Raw genomic sequence first — 22,850 nt, 5'->3', positions numbered from 1 at the left:
GTAAGAAATGACCATATTTTGTAATAACAGTAGTTGCAACGATTTTTTTAATCAATAATAACTCACCCTCCTTTTGGAGGGTCCACTAAGTCCAAACTCAGGTCGTACTAAAAAGCACAAACTCGTACGACAGGTTAATTGGATCGAGATCCGGCGCAAACAACTGTGTCGGCTTAAGTTGAGCATTGATTGTTGGCGTCTTGTTTGCTTGCTTGTTGGCATTTTGGATTCGTTGGTTTGCCTTGTTCTTGCTTGGTGGAGTTTGCTCGCAGTATGTAGAAACATCTGCTTACTCGGTATTCACCAAGGTAGAGATTTGTGGAATTTGGCTTATACCTATTATATATATTGTAGCTGTCCAGACAACGAGTGTTTTTTTGGGAGACAGAGAGTCGGTTTGTGTTGAACCATCCTGACACTTTGTGAAGAATTCTTGACACGGACTTGTTAAGTTGGGCAACCATCTGGATAGCTACCCGAGCAGTCTAGGCACCTGACGGAATTCTGCAGTTTCGAGACAAACTTGTATAAACTTAGAAATAGTGGCACCAATTTAAAATCGAACTCCCAACCTCACGCGAGATTCTTTACACCTTAAGTTCGTAAGATAACTAGATAGCCTATCACCAAGTGGCTACAATAAGTCACTTCTTATGAATATTACAAATTTAAACACAAAAAAAAAGGAAAAATCATTTTCTTTTATAGAATTATTTAACATCCTTTTATTATTTTTGGTTTTTTAAAAATTTTTACGAAGATGGCTAAACTATATCTATTGATATGACCATTGGGCAACCATTAACAATTCACAAGATATATTAGTAGGTAATCGGGTATTTTTGTGGGGGCTGTGGGACTGACTACCACACAACATGAGTGATTTGTGGGGTAGCTAGCTAAATTAATGGTCCATTAAATACTAGAATTATCCACTAATCATGTCATTAACCACCAGAAGCGACTAATGGGCTCTGTGATGGAACCTTATGTGTCATAAAGATCATAAGCTTAATCACAAAATCAAAGTAAATCTCATTTACTGTGTGGAGTTTAGGTGCAAAACCAATTGGGTATCTCCATTTCTCGTTTTATTGTTGGTAGGAGTAATAAGTATTATCTCATTGCTGCTTTTGCTCTCTAGTTCCAAATATCATGGAATAAAGGCTGGACAAAAACGCACCGTTTTGATGAATCTCTCTTTTTTTTGATATAAAATTAGTGGAGTGGAGAATGAAAACCATTGCTTTTAGTATCCTCAATAATGTCCTAGAAAGGGGTCTAAATTAATTGTCAATGTCACATTATATTGATATTGGTACATATTTGATATCCAAGTCATGTAGAATATATTATTAGGATTTACTTCTCTAATTTGTATTGATTTAAATTCTTATTATATAGTATTTTTTATTCTAAATTTACCTACTCTCTAATTTGGTTTTGACTCGATTTCCTTGTTTAAGGGTTCTATTGGTATTACATAGGTTATTAATCAATATATCAATCTTTGATTTTAATCCCGCTCTACTTGCTTTGTGTGTTTTGCGTAAGCTGATGATTTACCTATTGCACACTCAAAGATAATGACTAGGATTCCATGGGTACTTAAAAAAATCTTTGATTTTAACACCATCTACATCTTACTATGATTTAGACTTGCTTTAAAATTCATATTTTGGACGTCCTGATGCTGATTTTTTGTCGTATTTTGTTTATAGCAGTGGAGTCCGAGACAGTTGGTTCCACCGCTGTCCGTAACTTATATGTTATGGACATTCGCACATGAGAATGTGATATATATGACACTCAAATTTTGACCATTTGAGGCATCAATATACCATTTATATATGTAGATATGCCAGGAATGCACTAAAAAATGGTACATATCTTACATCTAGATTTGATTTTTGATTACTACACAAGTTATTGAATTATATTATCTAAAGTAATCTAATTAAGATATGCTTTTCAAAAAGCTATTATTCATATTTTGTATTATATGTGTATTAGTCTGTCCCCCGCACTAACACTAATAACATTTTGTCCTGTTTGGGTCAATCTATAGCAGCCTGCACAGCTTTGTCTCCCTAAACCCACCACTAGCCATGCTAGTTTTAGCCAAAAAAAAAACATTTAATTTTGTTTAAAGGTCATAAATATGATTGTATTAAGTTACCCAATAAATTAGGTAATTGAGGCTCGTAGACACTTGTGCCACCATAAAAATGGAGTACCATCAAGAGGACTTAAAAAAAACTTGAAAAAACACAAAGACGACCATCGCCGGACACTCCCGAACGTTTGTTACTAGTTAAAAAGTTTGGCTTATTATATTTTGCACTTTATATCTTCCCCTAGTCAGGAGCGGATCTAGTGTAAGCCTAGGGTAGGCTCAAGCCCACCCTCAAATTTTGGGAAAAAAATTATTAAATATACCCAAATCTCAAATAAACTCATGTATTCTTAATACAAACTAAGCTCTAAGAGGCCCAACTCTCCACGAGTTCACATGAATTACATCCTCTTTCCCCTAAATCTCATGCGAGATATCAGAGTTGAATCAAGAGAACTTGCCCCATCTCCATATGATTTTCTTAAAAGACGGAGGACTTGGTCTCTTAGAGTTGGAAATTAAATTGTAAAACTTCATCCTCACATTAATATATGATTATATTGTGACTATTTTTTTGTTGGCATATCAATAAATAACAAAAAAAAAAAAAATTGTGGTCAGCCTATAAACCAAGCTCCTCCTTAGTCAATTTCCTAGATCCACTCATGTCTCTGACGATGTGGGACAAGACACTTAGCGTTATTGCCACTTGATAACTAATCTAGCACCACTAAATTTGACATTGCATAGACTTGTGACTCCGCTCACTCGAGTCGAGTGCTACAATCCAACTTTGCAGGGTACTGTCAATCAGTCACCACCCTTTAACTAACACGTTACATATGAGCTCAATTATACTTTGTTAAAATACAATACATTTGGTAGGGGGGAAAAAGGGACAGGTGTCAGCCAATTATTTCCTTGTTTTGTACGTTGATATTTCTGTCTATCAATTTTTTAGAATTTAGTACTCGCAATGTTGTGCTAATTATAATGTTTATATATTTGTTGTCCATGTTGCATTAACAAGTAGTTGAGTGATAAGGATTGTGTGTATATCACCATGATGATTAGGGTTCGAATCCCCCTCCCCAATTCAAAAAAAAAAGTAGTCGAGAGTTTGTGCGATACATGGGATGGACTTACAAATAAAAATTCTTAAATCGTAACTAATAAAATTAAATTTTCTTTTCTAAAATATCAACTTTTAATGAATTATTAACTATGATGAAAAAATATTATTATATAATTAGTATTATAATATTATCAAAAAAATTGCTTCAAACAAACAAACAAACAAACAAAATTTGATTGAATTAATTATTTAAAAATCACATTCGGGTCGCCACTAGAGTTAAAAGGTCGAGAATTATAAGAAACGTTGCCAACCCCCACCCCCCCCCCCCCCCCCCCCCCCCCGGGGCTTCGTGAGCTTAATTTTGTTCTACTTATATTTTGCATGCAAAATGACAAATTCTCTGATTCAATTAAATTGATTATAACACAACACATCTTCGCTTGAAGCAAAGCTTGCCCTGAGTATCAACCCGAGAACTTATTGATTCCCATTATACTTTCACCAATTGTCTCATACAATTTCATGGACTTGCCTGACATCGTAATTTATGAAAAATTACACATAATCGATAGGTTTGTCCAATACGAACCCAACAAAAAATATCCCAACAATATGACATTTATTAATTGAGTGTGATTTTCAATGAAATCCTTATTAATTATTATGATGTTACCACACCCAATAGATGAGCGACACCCAATGTTGGGATAATAAATATTGGGATGTGTAGCACTTTTGGGAACCCAAAGGGTAAAAGAAAAGGAAATAGAAGATATGTTTGTCAAAGGAAATCTTGGAGGACTTGAACTGGGTTTCTTCTTTTTTAGGCATAATCATTATAATTCAATTATTTTCTCTCTCCAACTTGATCCTTGATCCCTTGGTTCTTTGAAGCGTTGGACTCGATCCAGTGGCAGACAGAGACCAACATAAAATGTCTTCCAAAACTAGTTTTAAGTGATTGATTTACTACTTCTATTCCTTAAAAGTGTTATCGGAAAAGTACTGCGAATAAGTGGAATTTTGACGAAAAATACGCAAACAGTTTTAAGGTTTATTTGTTGCAAACATGAAGATTACTGTAGGTCTATTATTGGAGGGTATCCAACATGGGTCAAAATCCCTCAAATGAAGATTGTTGGGTCAAAATCCCTCAAATGAAGTTACAATCGCCCATGGCAATTGTAGGGAATATACAAGGGGACTTAGAGGAACCACAATATTGGTTTTTTGCTAGAGACAACAAAATATATTGGGAAACGTGTTTTGTTGATGTGGCTGGACCAACAAACTGTATTGATACAATTGTGTAAATTTGCTAACAAAATGTATTGATTTTGATGTAGATGTGAGTGTGTTTTGTTATGAGACTCACTTGGAGAGCAAACATGGGGTCATGAGCTTTGTCATTCCCCAATATTGATCCAATCAAAATGGAGTCAACAAATTGGTCCTATTGGAATCATTTTTTCTTCATGACCCAACAAATGGATCGATAAAAAGAGTACTCTCTAAAAGACGTTCTCTCTCAAAAAGGATTGCACTTAACCCATCGACACTAAGATACACTCTATATATGTGATGTATCTCTGATTAACCTATATTTGATTTTGGAAAGTTGTCAAATTTGAATTTTGTTCATATTTGATGCTTACATCATCTCACCATTACAAACGCTTCCGACCGTCAGATGCGCCTCGATAGCATGCCATCTGCTTATTGCATTCGAATTCAATTATGTAGAATTATGTTTCCATTACTTCTCCATACATATTGGATGGCATTTAAATTCAATGGGCCAGAGCCCAATTTCGTTGTATTATAGGCCTGTCCGGGCTGTGTAGGAAGATCCAACAAACTTCACTTGGGGCCCATAAACAAGTAGAATTATGTTTCCATTACTTCTAGTCTTCTACATTCATATTGGATGGCATTAAATTGAATGGGCCAGAGCCCAATTTCGTTGTATTATAGGCCTGTCCAGGCTGTGTAGGAAGGATCCAATAAACTTCACCTGGGGCCTATAAAACGGCCTCTTTACCAGGCTCGACTTAGTCTGCTCAATTTTGAATAAAATAACCAATAATTAATAGAAGAAAGTACTTATTATGAGAATCAAATGACCATTTAACCCCTACAGCATTAAAATAATACCCTATGAATCCGGAAAAACATGGTACAACCGTAATGTAAAATACACACGTGCAAGCAGATGTAGGGGAGAATCTAATAGCAATAGGGTGGCTCAACTCAGTCAATTGGAACAAGACCCTGAATTAAGGACCTGAACCCAATCCATGTCCCATGATTGCATTCACATGGTTGCACTCTAATCATTCTATTTGTCGCAAATCATACATAATGGGTAATTTGGTCAATTCCCAAAGCCGGTATAACAGGCTGGCTAATGAGATATGTCATATGGGAACAAGTTCCCTTCCAATTGGAAGAGACGAGAGACCTTCTTTTATTTTTCAGTACTAAACAGATTTATGTGCATCGATAGTTCGATGCCAAAAGTTTTCATGGTGGAGGGTATTCAAGTTGGCTCTTGCAAGAGTTTTCATGGTGAAAAGCCTCAAAAGTTCACCGGTCTAAGAACTCTGTTGTATAATGGGTCGTGGAGATCCAATGGATCGGCTGCATTCCCCAAAGGGTGTGTTTGGATGTCTCGAAATATGATGAGTGTGATCCTCGTTGTCGTTAATGTATTTTTTTTAAAAGGAGGAAGGAGGATTCGAACCTGATCATCAGGGTGATACACATCATATTTATCACTCTAACTCGTGACTTGGGTGTGTTGATGTATTTTCTTAGTTTTGAATAAATTGAGTAATAGTAATGATAATCTTTATCAAGAGTCGAGACTAAAATTATACATCAGAGTGTCAAAATTAAAATTTCATATCGAATCGGGTTAACCCAATTAAGTGGTTTATAAGTAAAGATTGAATCCCCTTATATAACCAAGACTTTTTATAGATTTAAATATAATATGCTACGGCTTAGAAGAATAAAGTCATGGAGATTGAGATCCAAAATCAACAATATTGATTTTAGAGTGTTTTGGTGGGTTTTCTGACCAAAGAAAAAAGATATAAACAATTTAAAAAAACTGTTAACGGTGTAAATTTTAAATCCAATCAACAGTGGACACATAGAAGTTTGAACTCTAGCAACCAATCATGTGGTTGGGCCAGAATCTCATCTATGGATTGTCCCCGAAAAGATAAAGTAGGGGGGATGTTGGGCCAGGGGTTGGTCTAGTATTCCCATTATTATTATTAAAGAGATTCTTTATTTTTTATGCTGAATAATTATAATGCCAAGGGACACGTGTCAGTTAAAACAGTATGTTCACGATTTTTATCTTATCAACTCCGTCTTCGTTATCAATGCCTCCCTCAAATGACTTATGTGAAACTCGTGGGTCTTTTAGTTTCACATGATCCATATGAAAATGATATGCACAACGGTGAATTCAGAAATTTGAATTAGTGAGGGCGCAAAAGTATTATAGGGGTCCGGGGGCAGTGCCCTCAGATTTTTTTTTGTTGGGTTCTATATGTAATCGATTTATGATTATTGATTGCAAATACAAAAACACATTAATAATAGTTCAAAGCAATAAAAAGATACATTGTAATTATCATAATAACATTTAATATGTCTCTATCTTTTATTTACAAAGCCAATGATAATTCATATGTAATCCCTAACATAGTTAATATTAGTTGTAAATTGAAAACAAAATCAAATATTTGAAATAATTGAGATCCGTAAGACTGTGGAATTCAACATTCTTAGTGAGGTGGGAATGAATATTTTAGTTGAAAAATCAAAATTTAAATTTAATTTATTACATTTGACACACTAAAGTATCTAACAATTTTCAGGAAGTCAACATTATTAATACCATTCAAATTAATGATATGTAATATTATATTAATACCACTCAAAACGCATTCCAGTTGCAGTGTTATGCAGCAGCACCGGATTATTTCTGCTGCTTTAAAAGCCGCATTCAACAGAGGGCAAAAAAAAAAAAGCCTTCACAATTTAAACGCCCCACGTATTTCAAGGCCCACAATGACTGACTCGAATGGTACCGGACCCCCTGACCATATTTACCTAAAAGTGATAACCGTTTCAATGACTCAATCATGCCAACCAAGGCTATTAATGTCTTTTCACAATACATTTAATTAGATTACTGGTTCTAGCTCGTGCCAGCGTGGACGGGACTGGATAGATAATAATATCCGATATAGATTCGTATCAAGACTTTCCTTTTCCTTTACTTAGACCACTCAACGGGATTAGGACTAACGCCGTTAAACAGTTTAACGGCTTGTCCACCTCATCAGTCTCGCTTTTGTAAGAGCCCCCGTCTTTTTCTTTCTTTTTCAATTTTCTTTCATTTTCTCCGTTGTTTCAAAGCCACATACCAAGCTCTCTCTTCCTCTCGCTCTCTCTCGCCCTCTCTCTCTGGCGGGAGCTCGGGAACTCGCCGGAGAGCCTGTGTCGCCGGGCACTGCGTAGATTCCGATATAACAAAATAATTTGGTAGAAAACGTGAAGAAATGGAGGTGTGAGAATTTTTTAAGAGAGAGAGAGAAGTAACGTGGTTAACGTGCAATGTTGGGAAAAAAAGGAATCAAAGGAAGCTTTGGAGGATCTTACACGGCACAGATGCCTAGATGATCCCTTCTCCGTTCAATTTCCCTCCCTTGCCTTATGCCGTAATTTATTCGACTTCTCTGTCTCCCTCCATCTCCGCTTAAAATCTCCGCCCTCTCGCTCTCCCTCTTCTCTCTGAATTGCGTTCCATCTACCGGATTCTGAAGGTCCTTGTGTTCACGCTTTTATAATTGTTCTTGCATTACGTGTTTTTTGAGGTGCCTTTTGTGTTTTGATCCTTCGATCCAAAGTTTCGTGCATGCTTTGTTTTCATGTTTAATTTTGAGTGGTGAACTGTACCATCGGTCGCTGAATTTCCAAAATTTTGTTCAATTTTAGCGTGAGTGGCTTTTAATTAAAAGTTTTCAATCTCACTAATTATAGTAATTATATCAGATATGATAATTATGTTTCCTTCCAGGGCTTTAAAAATCGAGATATTTGAGCCAATTAAGTACTAGATTTTCTTTTATATTTAATCTTTCTATTAGACCGTGTAATTTATCTTGTGATTTAGTCTTTGACCAGGTTCCATGGTTTTTATATATATCTGTTATTGAATTGTTTTTATGGAATTTTCCTTGCAGAGCTTCTTTGCTGGAGGTGGAGCTTAGATTGCTTAGAGTGCAGTTGTGAAGCGCCATTGATGAACTGTTGTGAACGTTTATTTTTGTGGTCTGTAAAATTCTAGGATTTATCAATCATGCCATCCGAAACGATGGAGCTACAGGGTTCTTCTCCATCATCATTTTTCTCAGAGGATGTTCTCTTTCCCCGTGAGGTACTTGGAAATTTAATCTGTATTTTTTCTTTTGTTGTATAAGATATATCATGGGGTTGGAGGAATTTTTCCGTGTTTAAGAACTTGTGTGTTGGATTTGCACGCAAAAAAGGATTTGAGACGTTAGAGTTCCTTGTTCTTTTATGTAGCTAAGCTATGTTTGTTTCAAATGTCTCATGTTCCTTACACTGTATATGTGGCAGAGGCAGGTTGGATTTTGGAAGTCTGGCAACATGCTCAATCATGTCGGTCAGTATCCCAAATCATTTGTAGATTCTGATACTCTGGTACATTAGTGGCATATACTTGCATGGATTTGGTTCCTTGAGATGTTGGGAACTCTAGCTTCTGTTTGCGTATAATGTTCTGATCATTCAGCTAGGTTATGGCAAGTCCGCAATGGTTTTATTGTTGTTTTAGTAAGATTGATTTGATGTCATTGACAGGAGGTGGGACTCCAGTTGCTTCATCACCGTATGAGAAACATGTACCCCTGGACTGTCGGACACTGAAGTCCAAGGAACATCCTGAGTTCCTAATGCAAAAACAGGCTGTGAATCATAGCTTAGATAGGCTTGCAGTGGGAGCAGAGAGGGCGGCAAGTCGGTCCTTGCATTACTTGAGTCCAGGGGACGCTGATGCGGGGACACGATCCATCATGAAAATGCCAAAAACATCTTACTTTTTGGAAGGGGACAAAAATAAGATGATGAATGCTCAGTCTGAGAATAGTCTTTTCTCAAGCTCATTATCAGAGTTATTTAGTAGGAAGAGTAAGTTCTACCCTTCATTAGTACTACCTAATGTTTGCATTCTTTGTATTATTACTAGCTTACTCAAGTATAAATAATTTGCCACGCACAAAGGTTGCTGGTCTGCATGAAGTAAGAAAATCTTCAAATGCACAGACATCGTGTTGTTTATTCATATTGGTGTTCTTGGTGCAGTGAGATTATCTTCAAACAATGTTTCGTATGGCCATTCTGTTGATACTGTTGCCTCCCATCGTGAGGGAGAGGATCCCTTTGAATCACTCGAAGAAATGGAGGCTCTAACCATAGGAGACCTTCTCCCCAATGATGATGATTTGTTTTCTGGGTTAATTGATAGGCTACACATGGTCAAATGTAATGCTGGAGAAGATCCCGAGCTAGACGTCTTTAGCAGTGTTGGAGGGATGGATTTGGGAGACGATGAATTTATGCTGCAAAAAGATTCTGACTACCCTGAAGGATTTTCTCACGGTCAGCTGGGGTTATATAATATCTCAGTAGCTGGAGAACACCCTTATGGCGAACTACCTTCAAGAACACTATTCGTGAGAAATATAAATAGCAATGTTGAGGATTCTGAGTTAAGGGCCCTTTTCGAGGTATATATAGGATGTATTTTAATTTCTTACTTGTGGTTTTCTTGTGTTTTTTTAATCTTGACTGACTTTTGACCCTGCTGTTATCGTTTTTGTTATTTTGAATGTGCAGCAATTTGGAGATATACGCACTCTTTATACAGCCTGCAAACATCGTGGTTTTGTTATGATCTCCTATTATGATATCAGAGCTGCTAGAAATGCCATGAAAGCACTTCAGAGCAAACCATTGAAGCATAGGAAACTTGACATTCATTACTCAATCCCAAAGGTGAGCTTCTTCCTTTCCTCTTGTTGCATGACGTGTTATTTTGTTAATTTATCATCGACGTAGCCACCTAAGAGCAGCATTCTTGTTAGATTATTGTTTTCTTGGCTGTTTTGTTCTCTGTTGGTGACTTGGTGTATATGCATAAATTTGTTGATGATTTTATGCTTGCTTGTTTTCTTTTGATCAGAACAATCCATCTGAGGAAGACATAAATCAAGGAACCCTGTTAATATTTAACCTTGATACTTCTGTATCAAATGATGACCTTGTCCAGATATTTAGGGCCCACGGAGAAGTGAAGGAGGTTAGAGGTTTGCTATTTTTTCTGTTTTAATCGTCTATGAGTAAAGGTTGAGCCATTCTTTTTGTGCTTTGCAGATCCGTGAAGCCCCCAACAGGCTTCATCACAAATTTGTTGAATTCTATGATATTAGAGCGGCAGAGACTGCTCTTCAAGCTCTAAACAAAACTGATATTGCAGGCAAGAAGATCATGCTTGAGCCAGGCCATCCTGCTGGATCGAGACGCAGGTACTTTCCAAGCGCATGCACTCTGCTCTTGCAATATTTACACATTCTGCTTGTTAAACTTATGGTATATTTTCTCTGTGGTTGAACTCTGAATCTGCGTCTAATATATCGTCTTGTATCTTCCATGTACAGAAGCTTGGTGCAACAATTTCCTTCAGAATTGGAAAGTGGTAATTGTGGCTCTTATTTGCAACAGAATAGCTCGCCAAATAATTCAACCACTATGTTACCTGGTATTGCTATTTTGCTAATAATATACCCTGCTAGCTGATATTACTGACTGCAAATATATTGTTAAAGTTTTTAAATGATCTTTGTCAACAAGGGCACTTCCAACCTCATTTGACCCAGAGTATCATGATGTTTTGAATAGCAGAATTAATTGTAATTATTTAGACACCATGGCCGCCAACGTCAACCGGAAACCACCACATGTCAAGTTACCCCATTTCTGTTGCACTTAACGATGGTGGCAAGTGCACTGGATAAATAGGTGCAGTTGTCTTTTTATTTTGCGGCTCAGTCTCGTGCAACTGTTGGTAACGAGCAGTGTGGTGTTTTTTTCAGAATTATTGGAAAGTTCTCCCTAAAACTGAAAGAAAAGGGTTTCTTTTTAAGGAAAAGTTTGAAAAGTTATAGATGTTAAGGGTAAAGTTGATTTGTAAAGTAAATTTATCTTAGACTTTTAACTTTCTTGTTCATGGAATGACCAACAGTATCTAAACACTCCATTACTGAGTTGATACGCTTGATTGCTATGATTTCTTTGGGAGGATCTCTTTAAAGTTATTTTCTCATGGTTATAAGGGTTTCATGCTTATACATCTTCATATTCAAATATGTAAATATCTACGATGGACTTGTCATTTGAAAGAAAACAGTGTTCAAATAATTTAAGTTTGACATTTCTTATTAATTAAATCTGAGAAAACTTTGCATTGCTACCAGCTTTTGTGTCGGCCGGTAATGGGAATTGTACTCTTCCCGGACATTCATTTACATGGAGCAGTTCCTATCAACCCCAGACCCCTGGCATGATATGGCCGAACTCTCCGTCATTTGTCAATGGAGTTCAGACCCCACCACAGATGCATGGACTTCTTAGAGCACCATCCCATATGTTGAACACTCTACCCATGAATAACCACCATGTCGGGTCAGCACCAACTGTCAATCCTTCTATCTGGGACAGGCAGCATGCCTATGCAATGGAGTCTCCTGAAGCTCCTGGCTTTCACCCAGGTTCTCTGGGGACCATGAGAATTTCTAACAATTCATTGCATCCAATGGAATTTGTCTCTCCTAGCGTCTTTCCTCGCATTCGTGGCAATTTTATGGATCTTCCAATTCCTCCTAAAATCATAGGAGTTCAACCCCAGCATCAAAGGAGTCCAATGTTCCCTAGCAGAGGCCCAATGATGCCCATGATGAGTTCATTTGATTATCCTAATGATCGTGTGAGAAGCCGCAGAAATGAGGGCAGTATTAACCAGACTGACAAGAAACAGTATGAACTTGATATTGATCGAATATTGCAAGGGGAGGACAGCCGAACAACTCTCATGATAAAGAATATACCTAACAAGTATGTGATACTTATCTTCAATTTTTTTTGATTATCTTGATAAAATTGTGTCCTAATTTTGTATTATTCTAATGCTATTGCTTTAGTAGTTAGTAGTATTTGTTTATCAAAAAGAAAGTAGTACTTAGTAGTATTTATCATAGTGCATGTACCTGGTATTTGTGCGGCACACTAAATGATTCATAAAATCTTGGCAGTTTAGACATGTCAGTATTGTTGAGGCAAAGATTGGTTGGACAAAACTAGAATAAGCCTAACCTTAGATATTCACCAGAAGATTGCACTTGATTCTCTTAGTCCACTATAAATATTTCAGATACAGATTTTGGTATGCTCTTCTAGAAGAGGGGAGCACACATGGACATGCCAAGTGCATGCTTGGCTGCTCATGTACTCCTGTGCTGTTTCACTTGTACTCCTATCATCTACATTAGCTCAATCTCTCTTAGTACGAACTCAGTCCTGGGGAGTGGGGGTAATAATCCGATATCTTGACTGTAGCAAGTGCTTAAATTTTGCTGTTCTTTCTATTTCCATTTAAACCTCTTCTTTTATGTATTTCACTGTTATATAACTATATATTGGCAAAGGTCCTTGTGCAACCCATAACATTAGATTGTTCAACTGGCATCAGGTTGGTGGGGGGTGGTTATTTATTTGCGGTTCTGAAGTCCAATACAAAATCTCTGCTTGATATGATGCTCGGAAATGTTAATTGAATTAGATCTAGGAAATATTGTGCTATAAATTATGGCACCCTTGGACTATCCAAATGTTCTAATGAGGAGTTTTAGATTAGTAAATTTGCATTATTCTGTTTTAGTAAAACATTTCCATTATCTGACTCTACAATTTTAAAGCGGAAGAGATATTTGCATTAATTGATTGAATCTCTTCGTTGGTCTTCTTGGCACCTCATGATTTGCAAGTTAATATGACAAAAATTGCAGGTATACTTCGAAGATGCTTCTGGCTGCAATCGATGAACGCCATCGAGGATCGTACGATTTCATTTATCTACCGATTGATTTTAAGGCAAGTGCATCTGCCCTTTTAACATCATGCAGTGCGAGTGGGGTTGCAGGGAGAAACCAACTTCTTTTATTTAATTTTTTCTTTTTGGGGAAAAAAAAGCAACAACTCTGTTAGACTTGCACTTTTGCATTATATGCACAATAACCTTCAAGTTTGGTGCAGAACAAATGCAACGTGGGCTATGCGTTCATCAATATGACTGATCCCCGCTTAATCGTCCCATTTTATCAGGTTTTGCTTTGTCTTAGCTATTTTGTCGATAAACAATATGCACCCAGACTAAAACTGAAGTAGACAATTATATTCATTCATATCAGGCATTCAATGGAAAGAGATGGGAGAAGTTCAATAGTGAAAAGGTGGCAACACTTGCATATGGTCGTATTCAAGGAAAAGCTGCTCTCGTTGCACATTTCCAGAACTCAAGCTTGATGAATGAGGATAAACGTTGCAGACCAATCTTGTTCGATACTGATGGCCCAAATGCAGGTGACCAGGTATGGTCATCATGTTCGATTATGCCCACACTTTTTTACATAACATTTATATGTCATTTGCTTGAAGAAACCACCCAGACTAGCCTCCTAAATGTGGTGAAGTTAATTTCGAACTCGTGATAGAAAATGGATTCAAGCTCGAGTGTATAGAAAGGGAATTCTGCTGTCTCCAGATAGTATCTATACCAACCACTTCTTTTTTCCCAATTATCTTCAGGTGCCCTTCCCAATGGGGGTTAATGTTCGAGCAAGACTCGGGAAAGCTCGAAGCACCCAAGATGAGAACACACAAGAATGCACACCATACTTGTCTAATGGGGAGGATTCTTCCGGTGATAACACAATTTGACCTGCTTGCTTTACTAGGCCCTAACCCATGTGGGATCGATTGATCCACATACCCAGATGAGGTAATATTGGAGTGGCTTTATTGGGGGAGTTTTTTCGCTGCTTTTGAGAAGTCTCCTAAATAATGAAGGAGAAAAATGTATAGTGAGAGCTAAAGTTATTTTCCAAAACTTTCTCCAAAATTTTCAGTTGTAACAATTTCTGAAATAATTAGAACAAAGGAGCAAAGATGAGCTTCGAAAATTTTGATGCCCATCGGGGCATATTTCACAGTATATGTTGTCTTAATAGTGTATGAGCATTTTTAACATAGAGATAGCGATAAAGTGATAAGAGAAATCGAGAGAATTTATATAGGAGAGTAAAAAAATGAAGGGACAACCTAAAAGGACATGATTTGAAATGGTAAAACAAGTTGAACGTATCGAAAATTTTAGCAATATGAGGAAAAATTACGGCCACTTATAATACCTCAACCAATTTTTGCAAATTACCCAGTAAGCACGTCGAAAACTTGTTTCTTGAGAAGCAAATTTGGCAACGATCAAAGACCAGGTGATGAGTACATGCTCTGCTCATATGATGCATTATAGAATTGAAATCAAAAACTAGTCCCGACATTTTAAGTCCCCACTTGCAAAGTTTAGAAATGACTGAACAGCAAAATACAGCACAGAGAGAGATGAACTACAGGCCTTTATCCCGTGAAGATGAGTCCATCCACAACTTAGATCTACCTGCACAGCCCAATCATTTACTAAGACATTGTTAACAAAGTCCACAAAACATTTATAAGCAAAAAGTCTATTAACAAAATATTAATAATCCATCAATCAATAATGTGCGATTGTATTTTTCTTCTCTCTGAATGCACGACAATGTGTCAGAATATGAACAATTGGTTCACAAGGGCCCACCACAAGTGCAGTATCCATTAATACAATCTAGGCAATGCACTGTAATGAGTCACAATCATGATGGAGAAGATTTCCAAGTCATGGTGAAATGCATTGTGATTAGTCAGTCAGTCAACTGCAAAGAACCTAGCTTCTTGCAAATGATGGAATTTATGATGAGCCAGGCGCTATTAGGCATCAAAGCAAAGTAGGATTTGGGTAGTTTTAGGTACAAGTCATCTCCACAGGTTAAGTTATGCACCATTATACTGATGATGCAAATGAAATATGACAACAGCTTACCATAAAAGGTGAAGTTATCACTTTGGGTAGAGAATGTCATAGTGCCCCGGGCGATACAGCAGTGTAATGAAAGGCTTAATGGTCTCTGAGTTACCGCTAGAAGCATTTGGGAGATCGCCAGTAGCAGGAATAAAATCGTGATGATTAACACTCATGCCACCAGCATCACAGGAGCTCCGATCTAGGTAAACTACACGGACTGGCACTCCCAGTGCGTCTGACAGGGCAGTAATGTGAACATGATCACTCTCCTCACCCATAGGTTCCACAGATGACTTGCAAAACTGCAAAAAACAGATTAATACGTGAGCGTGAAAGAAATCACTGCCCAAACTTCACTACACGACAGTGGTTAAATATACAAAAAAGAGTAAAGATCAGACAACTACAGGTTGCTGTAATTTATGCAGGTGTAAGCGTTCATCTCTTTTCAGTCCTATGGCTATCTGCATAACAAGGTAACCCCTCCTTCCCTTCAAAACCTTTTCCAACTAAAAGTCTGGGTTTGAACCTAGCACCTCCTCATAAAAGGTCAGTACCACTAGACACATAACCTATGCAAACGAGATATCAATTTTATACTTCATAAACAGGGAATGAAAATACCCCTATCTGATGTACCAATGAGAAAATTATAATGCAGGGAAGATGGGAAGCTTTTAAAAAACAAAATTTAATCAGACTGAACAAACCTGTTCAACAGTTGAATTTGCTAATCCCAATATAAAGGGTTCGAAAAACTCAGAACGCTTTCTTATTTCACCAGAGGTAACAAATCTGAAAAACATTACAACTAACCGACCAACTTTGTCAGGAGATATTGTAGGAAAGCAAGTATTGATTTCATGAGATTTTTGAAGTTCTCACCATAGTCAGATACTGACTGATCCCGACAACGAAGTATGAGCTCATCAGGACTGCAAGATACTAAAAATGATAAGAAAAGGTTATAGCTGAAACTCGAAACATTAATTGATCCATAGCCGACAACTGGGAGGTTCTGCATATAAATAAACCACAGCGCATGCTTAAACTGGGGAAGGGCTGGGAGGATAATGAAGAAATACTCAAAATTACAAGCAAAACAAAATCATTAACAGAAATGATGCAGATCCATACCTTATTGAAGTCTCGCTTCCCTGAAGGACACTGTCCAGCTGCTCAAGGAATAACTGAAAGATATTTTGCAAACTGAATCAGAGGTGCAGACCATATGTAATAAAGACAGAGAACACTATGGCTTTGTCTGCCACGGTGATAAACTAGGACTTTCGTTCACATCTTAGCACAAAGTTGGGCTGTTCTATGTTCCCTACATAATAAATGTCAAAATAAATCTTCTAAATGGCAAAGCATACTAATGAAGATCCCAGCCATGCGAGCCAATGGGATTTGCAATATCGCAGAAATTCTTTAAAACCAAACCTTCAGGGGATAAAAACGAAGAAGATAGTGGCTTTGTAACTTGCTATCTCCTTATTCTTCCTAAGCCTTTTCTTTTCACGGCTTGAAATTCAAGGAAACGGTACTATTTTTAAAATCAACTACAAAAAACAACATCAATAAATACGCAAGCAATAATAAGACAACAAATGTTGAAAGTTCCAGCCCGGTTTCTTCTATCATAATGCTACAGAGCTCTCCAATGCTTGAAAATACACACGAAAACATCCTAGTAAAACTGTGAAATAGTAATAAAGGGAACCAAAAAAAACCATCACTTTGGCTGGATGCCTGGATAACTATACCAAGAATCAGCTATTTAGTGATCCTTATCATCTTTTGCTTGTCAGTAAGCATGCATACATCCATTAAGGCATATCCTATCGGCTGAGAGATTTTGTCTTCGTATTTGACACCGATGCTTAGAGCATGGTATTAATGATACAGGTTGTGAATACTTCTTATTCCCTGTTTGGGCTTCATTTGGCATCAAAAGTCAAAGGTCCACGTATGTTGGCACCATATTAATGCAGTAAATGAAAAGAAGTACCTTATAGCTCAGACAAGCGTATTCAAAGAAAACTACATCTACAAAATCTGCGACTTGCACTTTGATTGGTGAAGGTAGCATATTTCCATCTATTAAAAGTCAACCCTCATGTTTCTGAATGAAATCAATATTCAATTGCTATCTAAACATTTACGTATAGTAACCATAAAGAGCTCAATATACTGTAAATAAGTGTAGCTTTTTGTGTAAACTAGAAAGACGCAGATAATTGGCTTACCGAGAAAAAAATCCTCAAATGTGAAGTCTGCGTAACCCAGGCTCTGAAGAGTTTTTCTACATAGTTCAACATTTTCCTTAATCCGAGCAACTTCTGCTTTATCTTGTGAATCCAGAATGTGCTCCTATTTTAGCAATCCACAAACTATTTAATAGATAGTTTACTATCGCAGACTAACTGAACTTTCTTCCACCAAACAATGTTGTCATATAAATTGTAATATAAACCAACAAGATACACCCATACGCATATCAATATATACATACGAGATATGAAAACATAAAGCTTCGAAAGAAACAGTTCCCATCTCCACGTGCCCGCCTAATGGCAGCATACTGTTCCCCAAGTACCTGCTCAACACCAATTATGGTAACCCTATAAATACCATAATATTTGAGATAAGAAACACAGCAACACCCACACACACAAAAACGCAAGAACCTTAATCTTTTCCAGCAAAATGGGGCTGCCAGATTGATATTCAGCAGCTAATGAAGAAAGAGGTTCCTGTGCCATCAAACGAAAGTTGTTTATTCAGCTCCAAGAAAAATTTGAACAAAATAAAAATGAAACCAACAACATATAAAAAATATACCATTATCATCCGAGCTTTTATCCAAAAAATTTGGGGTCAGCAAATAAAAAATATAATTTTTTTAAAAAAAAAAAACAAAAAGTTTTAATGCAACTAGAAAACATCGAAGAACAGCATAACAAATTAAATAAATAAAAAAGGAACAAATAAAAAGTGGAAAAGGTAACCAAACATAAAGTGATGTAAATCGGTCTTGCCTTGTCACCAACGAATGGAGCTTTGACTGCCTCCTCCGCCTGAATATCATATTGCTGCTGCATGATGTCCTCGTCAGCAAAAGTCTCCAAATCATCAAAATGGGATGCTTCAATTGACTCGTTAGGTTCCATCTCCCCATCCGCTACCTGCCTCTCCTGTTTCTCCATCCTCTCTTCAAGCGGATATAAGGAATACAAAAATGTAAATATATGAAATATATTTATATGATTATGAACAATCTTTCCAGAAAATCACCGAAACAATAACGACTTATGCGCTGTAAGAAATGCTCTAAGTGATACAACGCTATGGTTGCGATCAAAGGCATGAAGTACTTCAGTGAGAATGAAAGATTGAACTTCATGCTTTCGCTCAATTTTTTTTGAAAATGACAATTAGAATTAACACAGTAAACGACACTTCCGAGTCCGATTCCGAGCGCCAAAGTGATAGCGAAATCACGAAATGTTACTTCCACGAGACCCCAAACATGTGTGCGGAGGTTTGAAATGACGCTTCTACAATCTCTAACACTAGAGTGAGAATGAATTGCTTGAGATTATACTCAGTTCGATTCTGAAGACGAATCCAATACATACCTGACGCGATTGTGCGATCTAATATTTGGCTGATACTTCCGTCCAATTAACGATCCAGTGAAAGTGAAAGATAACTAACTACGAGATCGAGGCCTCCGTTGATCCGTTATTCTCCGAACCGGTGAATTTTCCGATTTGAGTTCGCAGTGACTTGAAGCTCCACGCTCTCTCATCCGCTTGTGGATATACCGGTTTGCCTTTCAACTTTCAAGAGGGAGGGAGGGGAGCGAGCAAAAGTATAAAACACGCCTTTCTTTCCAAATCGATTTTCAAATAGGCCTCTCTCTGCGGTTTTAGCCTTTTTAGGGCTCCGTTACCAAATCTAAAAGCATGCGATAAATTTTAAACCAAATCCAGTGAATAATAATAAATAAATAAATAAATTTCATTATTTTGTGGATCTTTCACAAGAAGATATTTTGTTGGTAAAGAGAATCGATTGCAATCGATTGCAATCGACTAATATATTTTAGTGAAAAAGTTATTGAATCAAAGTATTATAATATTAAATTTTATTGTTTTTATATTAAATTTAAATATAAAAACCTATTTAAAAAAAGTTAATAATAACATATATTTTATAATAAAAATAATAATTAATAAAAGCAGGACTAACATTTTAAAATATTAATAATTTTTTAATATTATTAATATTTTAAAAGTGGGCCTCTTAGAGCAGTCATCATACTCTTACAGGGTCAGTCCATGAAAGGGAAAGCCCACTTTAGGTTTGAGACTTAATGATGAGCCTCTTTAGGGTTGGGCTTTTCTATACCGTCATGCTGAGCTGGTGATAGTTATAACTGTAATGTAAATCCTCTTTAATACAGTTGTTTTGTTTCAAACATGGTAAGAATTCAAAAAAGTTAAGAATATAGAAGGAAGTGCCCATTCGTGGATAGACATTAGTTGGCCATTTCATTCTTCCTTACCTATTTTTGCATGCTTGATTTCCATATATAGAGATTTTTTTTTTCTTTTTAAGATCGAGAATGATTATTTGTCCAAAATACAATATGAATCTAAATTCGAACTAACAGCCCCACGAAAGCGTATGTTCTCCAAGAGCCAAGCGCAAAACCACAATGGTATTGCTAGAGATAATGATATTCTCATCTAGTCATACACAAAATGTAATTTATGCATATTTTTTTTATTGCTGTGTGAATTTATATTAGTTTCTATTGTTAACTGTAAGTGTTCCAATGTGGAGAATTAGGAATCAATGAGGGATTTGCCGCAAACTTGTGTTATATTGCTTTCTTGGGGATACATTTTCTGGGTTATATTTTACAAAACCATACCTTGTGTAGCTGTAACAGCTTGTTGTCTATGGCATAAAAGAGGTAAGACGTTTGAAGACCATAGCTACCAATAAATCACCCGAATACATGTAAGAAGATTGAAGAAAGGTATGTCTAGTAGGAGGAATGTTTGGAGCGTTAAAAGATCAAGAAACGAAATCCAGTTTAAAGGTTTATCGGTAAATCTAAAAGTGGTCGTAACTTTTGACAGTGGTGTACCTGAGTTTACAGGGGCCCCGGGCGAGCTCTAGAAAAGGGGCCCGCGTTTTCTTTTTTATTTATTTTAAAATCAAAAAATTTTCTTTTATTAGTTTTTTAGTTGAAATATGTGGAGAATTGTTAGTTTTTAATTGGTTTTTTGTGTTTAGATTAATATAAAATCAATATTTTTTAAAAAAATTTGGGGCCTGGGGATTTGGGGGCCCGTGTCGCCCCACCCCAGGGCCGCCCCTGACTTTTGATTAGTTTAGAGTTATGAGGCCCATAATATCTTTTTAAAGACTGAATTGAAATTCACCTAGGGCAACTCGGGTGGAACCCGCTTGAAGAGTTCTCATTAGGACAGAAAACGACGCTTAACCTCTTTGCTAGGTGTTTTAGTTTCTTTTGGATTTCCTTATTTGTTTTCAAGTATTGTTCGGTTTTCTAGGCTTATTAGGGTTTCTCATTTATATATATGTCATTAGGAGGGTTTTGTGGAACATCTATTACTTTTGATTTCAATAAGAATTTTGATTTTATTCAACTCTTTGAGTTTTAAACTTTCGGTTGCGTCAGTTACTCCTGCTTACTTTTTTGGTCTCCGTTTGTGCGCACAATTGTGTGTGTTGTTGTAGTGATCCCTCTCCAATAATCCTACTTTGATTCATTACAAGGCTGTGTAGATACGAAAGAAAAAAGACTAAAGAATGATTTCTGAGTTTGTATGCATGTGCAGTCCAAGATTAAAGCTTGAGTGATCACCGATGCCATATTTTTGGACTACGTCTCAGAGAGAGTTTTAAAGAAAACTAAACCCGGAATGTAACTCTTTTGTCATTTGATTTTTGAAGTTTCTTTATGTTACATGTACAGCCATCAACATTGGCTGGAGAATCGAATAAAGAATGAGATGGGAAAATACTGGATTTAGGTTTTGCCATGCAAGAAGTGTTGCCTTCTGAGCTTTCCTACTCTTTATGCAGAAGGTGGACATATTGTGGAAATTGTGTTAAAATTGGAATTCTTGAGAATTGCTTCTCCTTCTCTTCTGTTAATACCCCTTTCATTGTCAATGAATACTTTGTACGTGTTCATAACTGGAGTTGTGGTTATGTTACTCATGTTCTTGAAGGTGCTTGACCATGCTTTTCATCTTCTGTACTAACAGTTTTTCCCTGCTAAAGGACGTGTCAAAAATATAAAGGACGTGTCAAATGTGGGATAACACTGTAAGGAAAAGCTACAGTATGTTTCACAAATTCGCAAAATATTGATCTTTTTGCTAACTATAAATGAGGTGCTACAACTTGTAAGTCAGGGAAATAATGTACTCCGAAAAGTGTGCCTGGTCTGAATTATGAAGTTTGTGATGACGAAAGGAAAGATAGTTTTAAAACTTTAAAATGATAAAAGATGAGTGCAGATTGAGTAGAATTAGCATTAATGCAGGGAGTTGCTCTTGTCCACTAAGTTTGCGAATCAAAACATGAAATGGGTGATGACTGATGTTTTGAAGCTTGCTCTAGTTCACAATTTCTAGCTAAACAAGTTCATACACTTTTAATCACCAACCAACCTTTCTACCGGAGGGAGCATCTAAAATTACCTAACTAAAGCTGTCTCTTGACGGTCGGATTCTTTTTTGGGGTTTCTCCCTCATTTATAGGATACGTATCTTGAATTTTGGCCATGATCAATTGCAATCTACCTTTTGGCCAGTTTGATGGGGCCTATATATCTCTGTTCACATAGGCTTAATTGGTTGAGAATGGACAAACTTTGTCAGATGCATATGATTTGAATCTCATGCCTTCGGTGCTTTTTCCGTCCCCTACACCGCGTTCTGCTTCAAGTATGTCGAATTGTTTTACCTCATATTGAGATGGACCACAGACCATGAAGACCCTTTGTTAAGAAGCCTTGAATTGGCTGGTCCTGTCACCCATTTTGGGTTTTGGTTGGCCATTACTTTTTCACGCCCTTGTGGCTGTGGATGTGTTTTGCTCCTTTAGTTAAATCACACTGACATATTTCAGTTAAGACCACGTTGCAGTGATTTTATTGGATGTCATTAGTCAACTTTGATGGCTGCCAACCTTCAACCTTGATGGCTGCCAACTTTGAATGTGTTCATTAGTCATTAGTCAACTTTGATGGCTGCCAACCTTCAACCTTGATGGCTGCCAACTTTGAATGTGTTCATTAGTTGCACCATTTTTATCTTCAGATAGAA

General features: G+C 36.8%; 2 protein-coding genes across 5 annotated transcripts; one reads left to right on the top strand and one right to left on the bottom strand.

Moving 5' to 3' along the window:
• Positions 1–7,611: 7,611 nt before the first annotated feature.
• Positions 7,612–14,565, top strand: LOC119999900 (protein MEI2-like 4). Of its 4 annotated transcripts, none has more exons than XM_038847706.1 (14): positions 7,612–8,041; positions 8,462–8,655; positions 8,859–8,904; positions 9,102–9,428; positions 9,603–10,027; positions 10,137–10,295; positions 10,483–10,599; positions 10,674–10,825; positions 10,961–10,995; positions 11,774–12,410; positions 13,361–13,445; positions 13,608–13,676; positions 13,763–13,942; positions 14,160–14,565. In XM_038847706.1, the coding sequence occupies exons 2-14, from the start codon at positions 8,578–8,580 to the stop codon at positions 14,289–14,291; spliced, it is 2,442 nt and encodes an 813-aa protein (XP_038703634.1). In that variant the 5' UTR covers positions 7,612–8,041; positions 8,462–8,577; the 3' UTR covers positions 14,292–14,565. The 4 variants fall into 4 exon arrangements, with proteins under 4 accessions (XP_038703634.1, XP_038703632.1, XP_038703633.1 ...); XM_038847704.1 differs by having other exon boundaries at positions 10,961–11,058; XM_038847705.1 differs by having other exon boundaries at positions 10,958–10,995.
• A 205-nt stretch (positions 14,566–14,770) lies between these two features.
• LOC119999901 (OVARIAN TUMOR DOMAIN-containing deubiquitinating enzyme 1-like) lies at positions 14,771–19,434 on the bottom strand. Its single transcript, XM_038847707.1, has 10 exons — positions 19,113–19,434; positions 18,513–18,685; positions 18,162–18,227; positions 17,987–18,070; positions 17,704–17,844; positions 16,609–16,661; positions 16,357–16,406; positions 16,182–16,282; positions 15,490–15,773; positions 14,771–15,027 (listed from the first exon to the last, which is right to left on the bottom strand). Exons 2-9 carry the CDS (start codon positions 18,678–18,680, stop codon positions 15,507–15,509), a joined length of 930 nt encoding a protein of 309 aa, XP_038703635.1. The 5' UTR covers positions 18,681–18,685; positions 19,113–19,434; the 3' UTR covers positions 14,771–15,027; positions 15,490–15,506.
• Positions 19,435–22,850: the final 3,416 nt, after the last annotated feature.

This window comes from Tripterygium wilfordii, chromosome 6 (assembly GCF_013401445.1).
Source record: "Tripterygium wilfordii isolate XIE 37 chromosome 6, ASM1340144v1, whole genome shotgun sequence".
Classification (NCBI taxonomy): Eukaryota; Viridiplantae; Streptophyta; class Magnoliopsida; order Celastrales; family Celastraceae; genus Tripterygium; species Tripterygium wilfordii.
The sequence above is the reverse complement of the archived record's forward strand: the minus strand, read 5'-3'. Positions and strand labels throughout refer to the sequence as shown.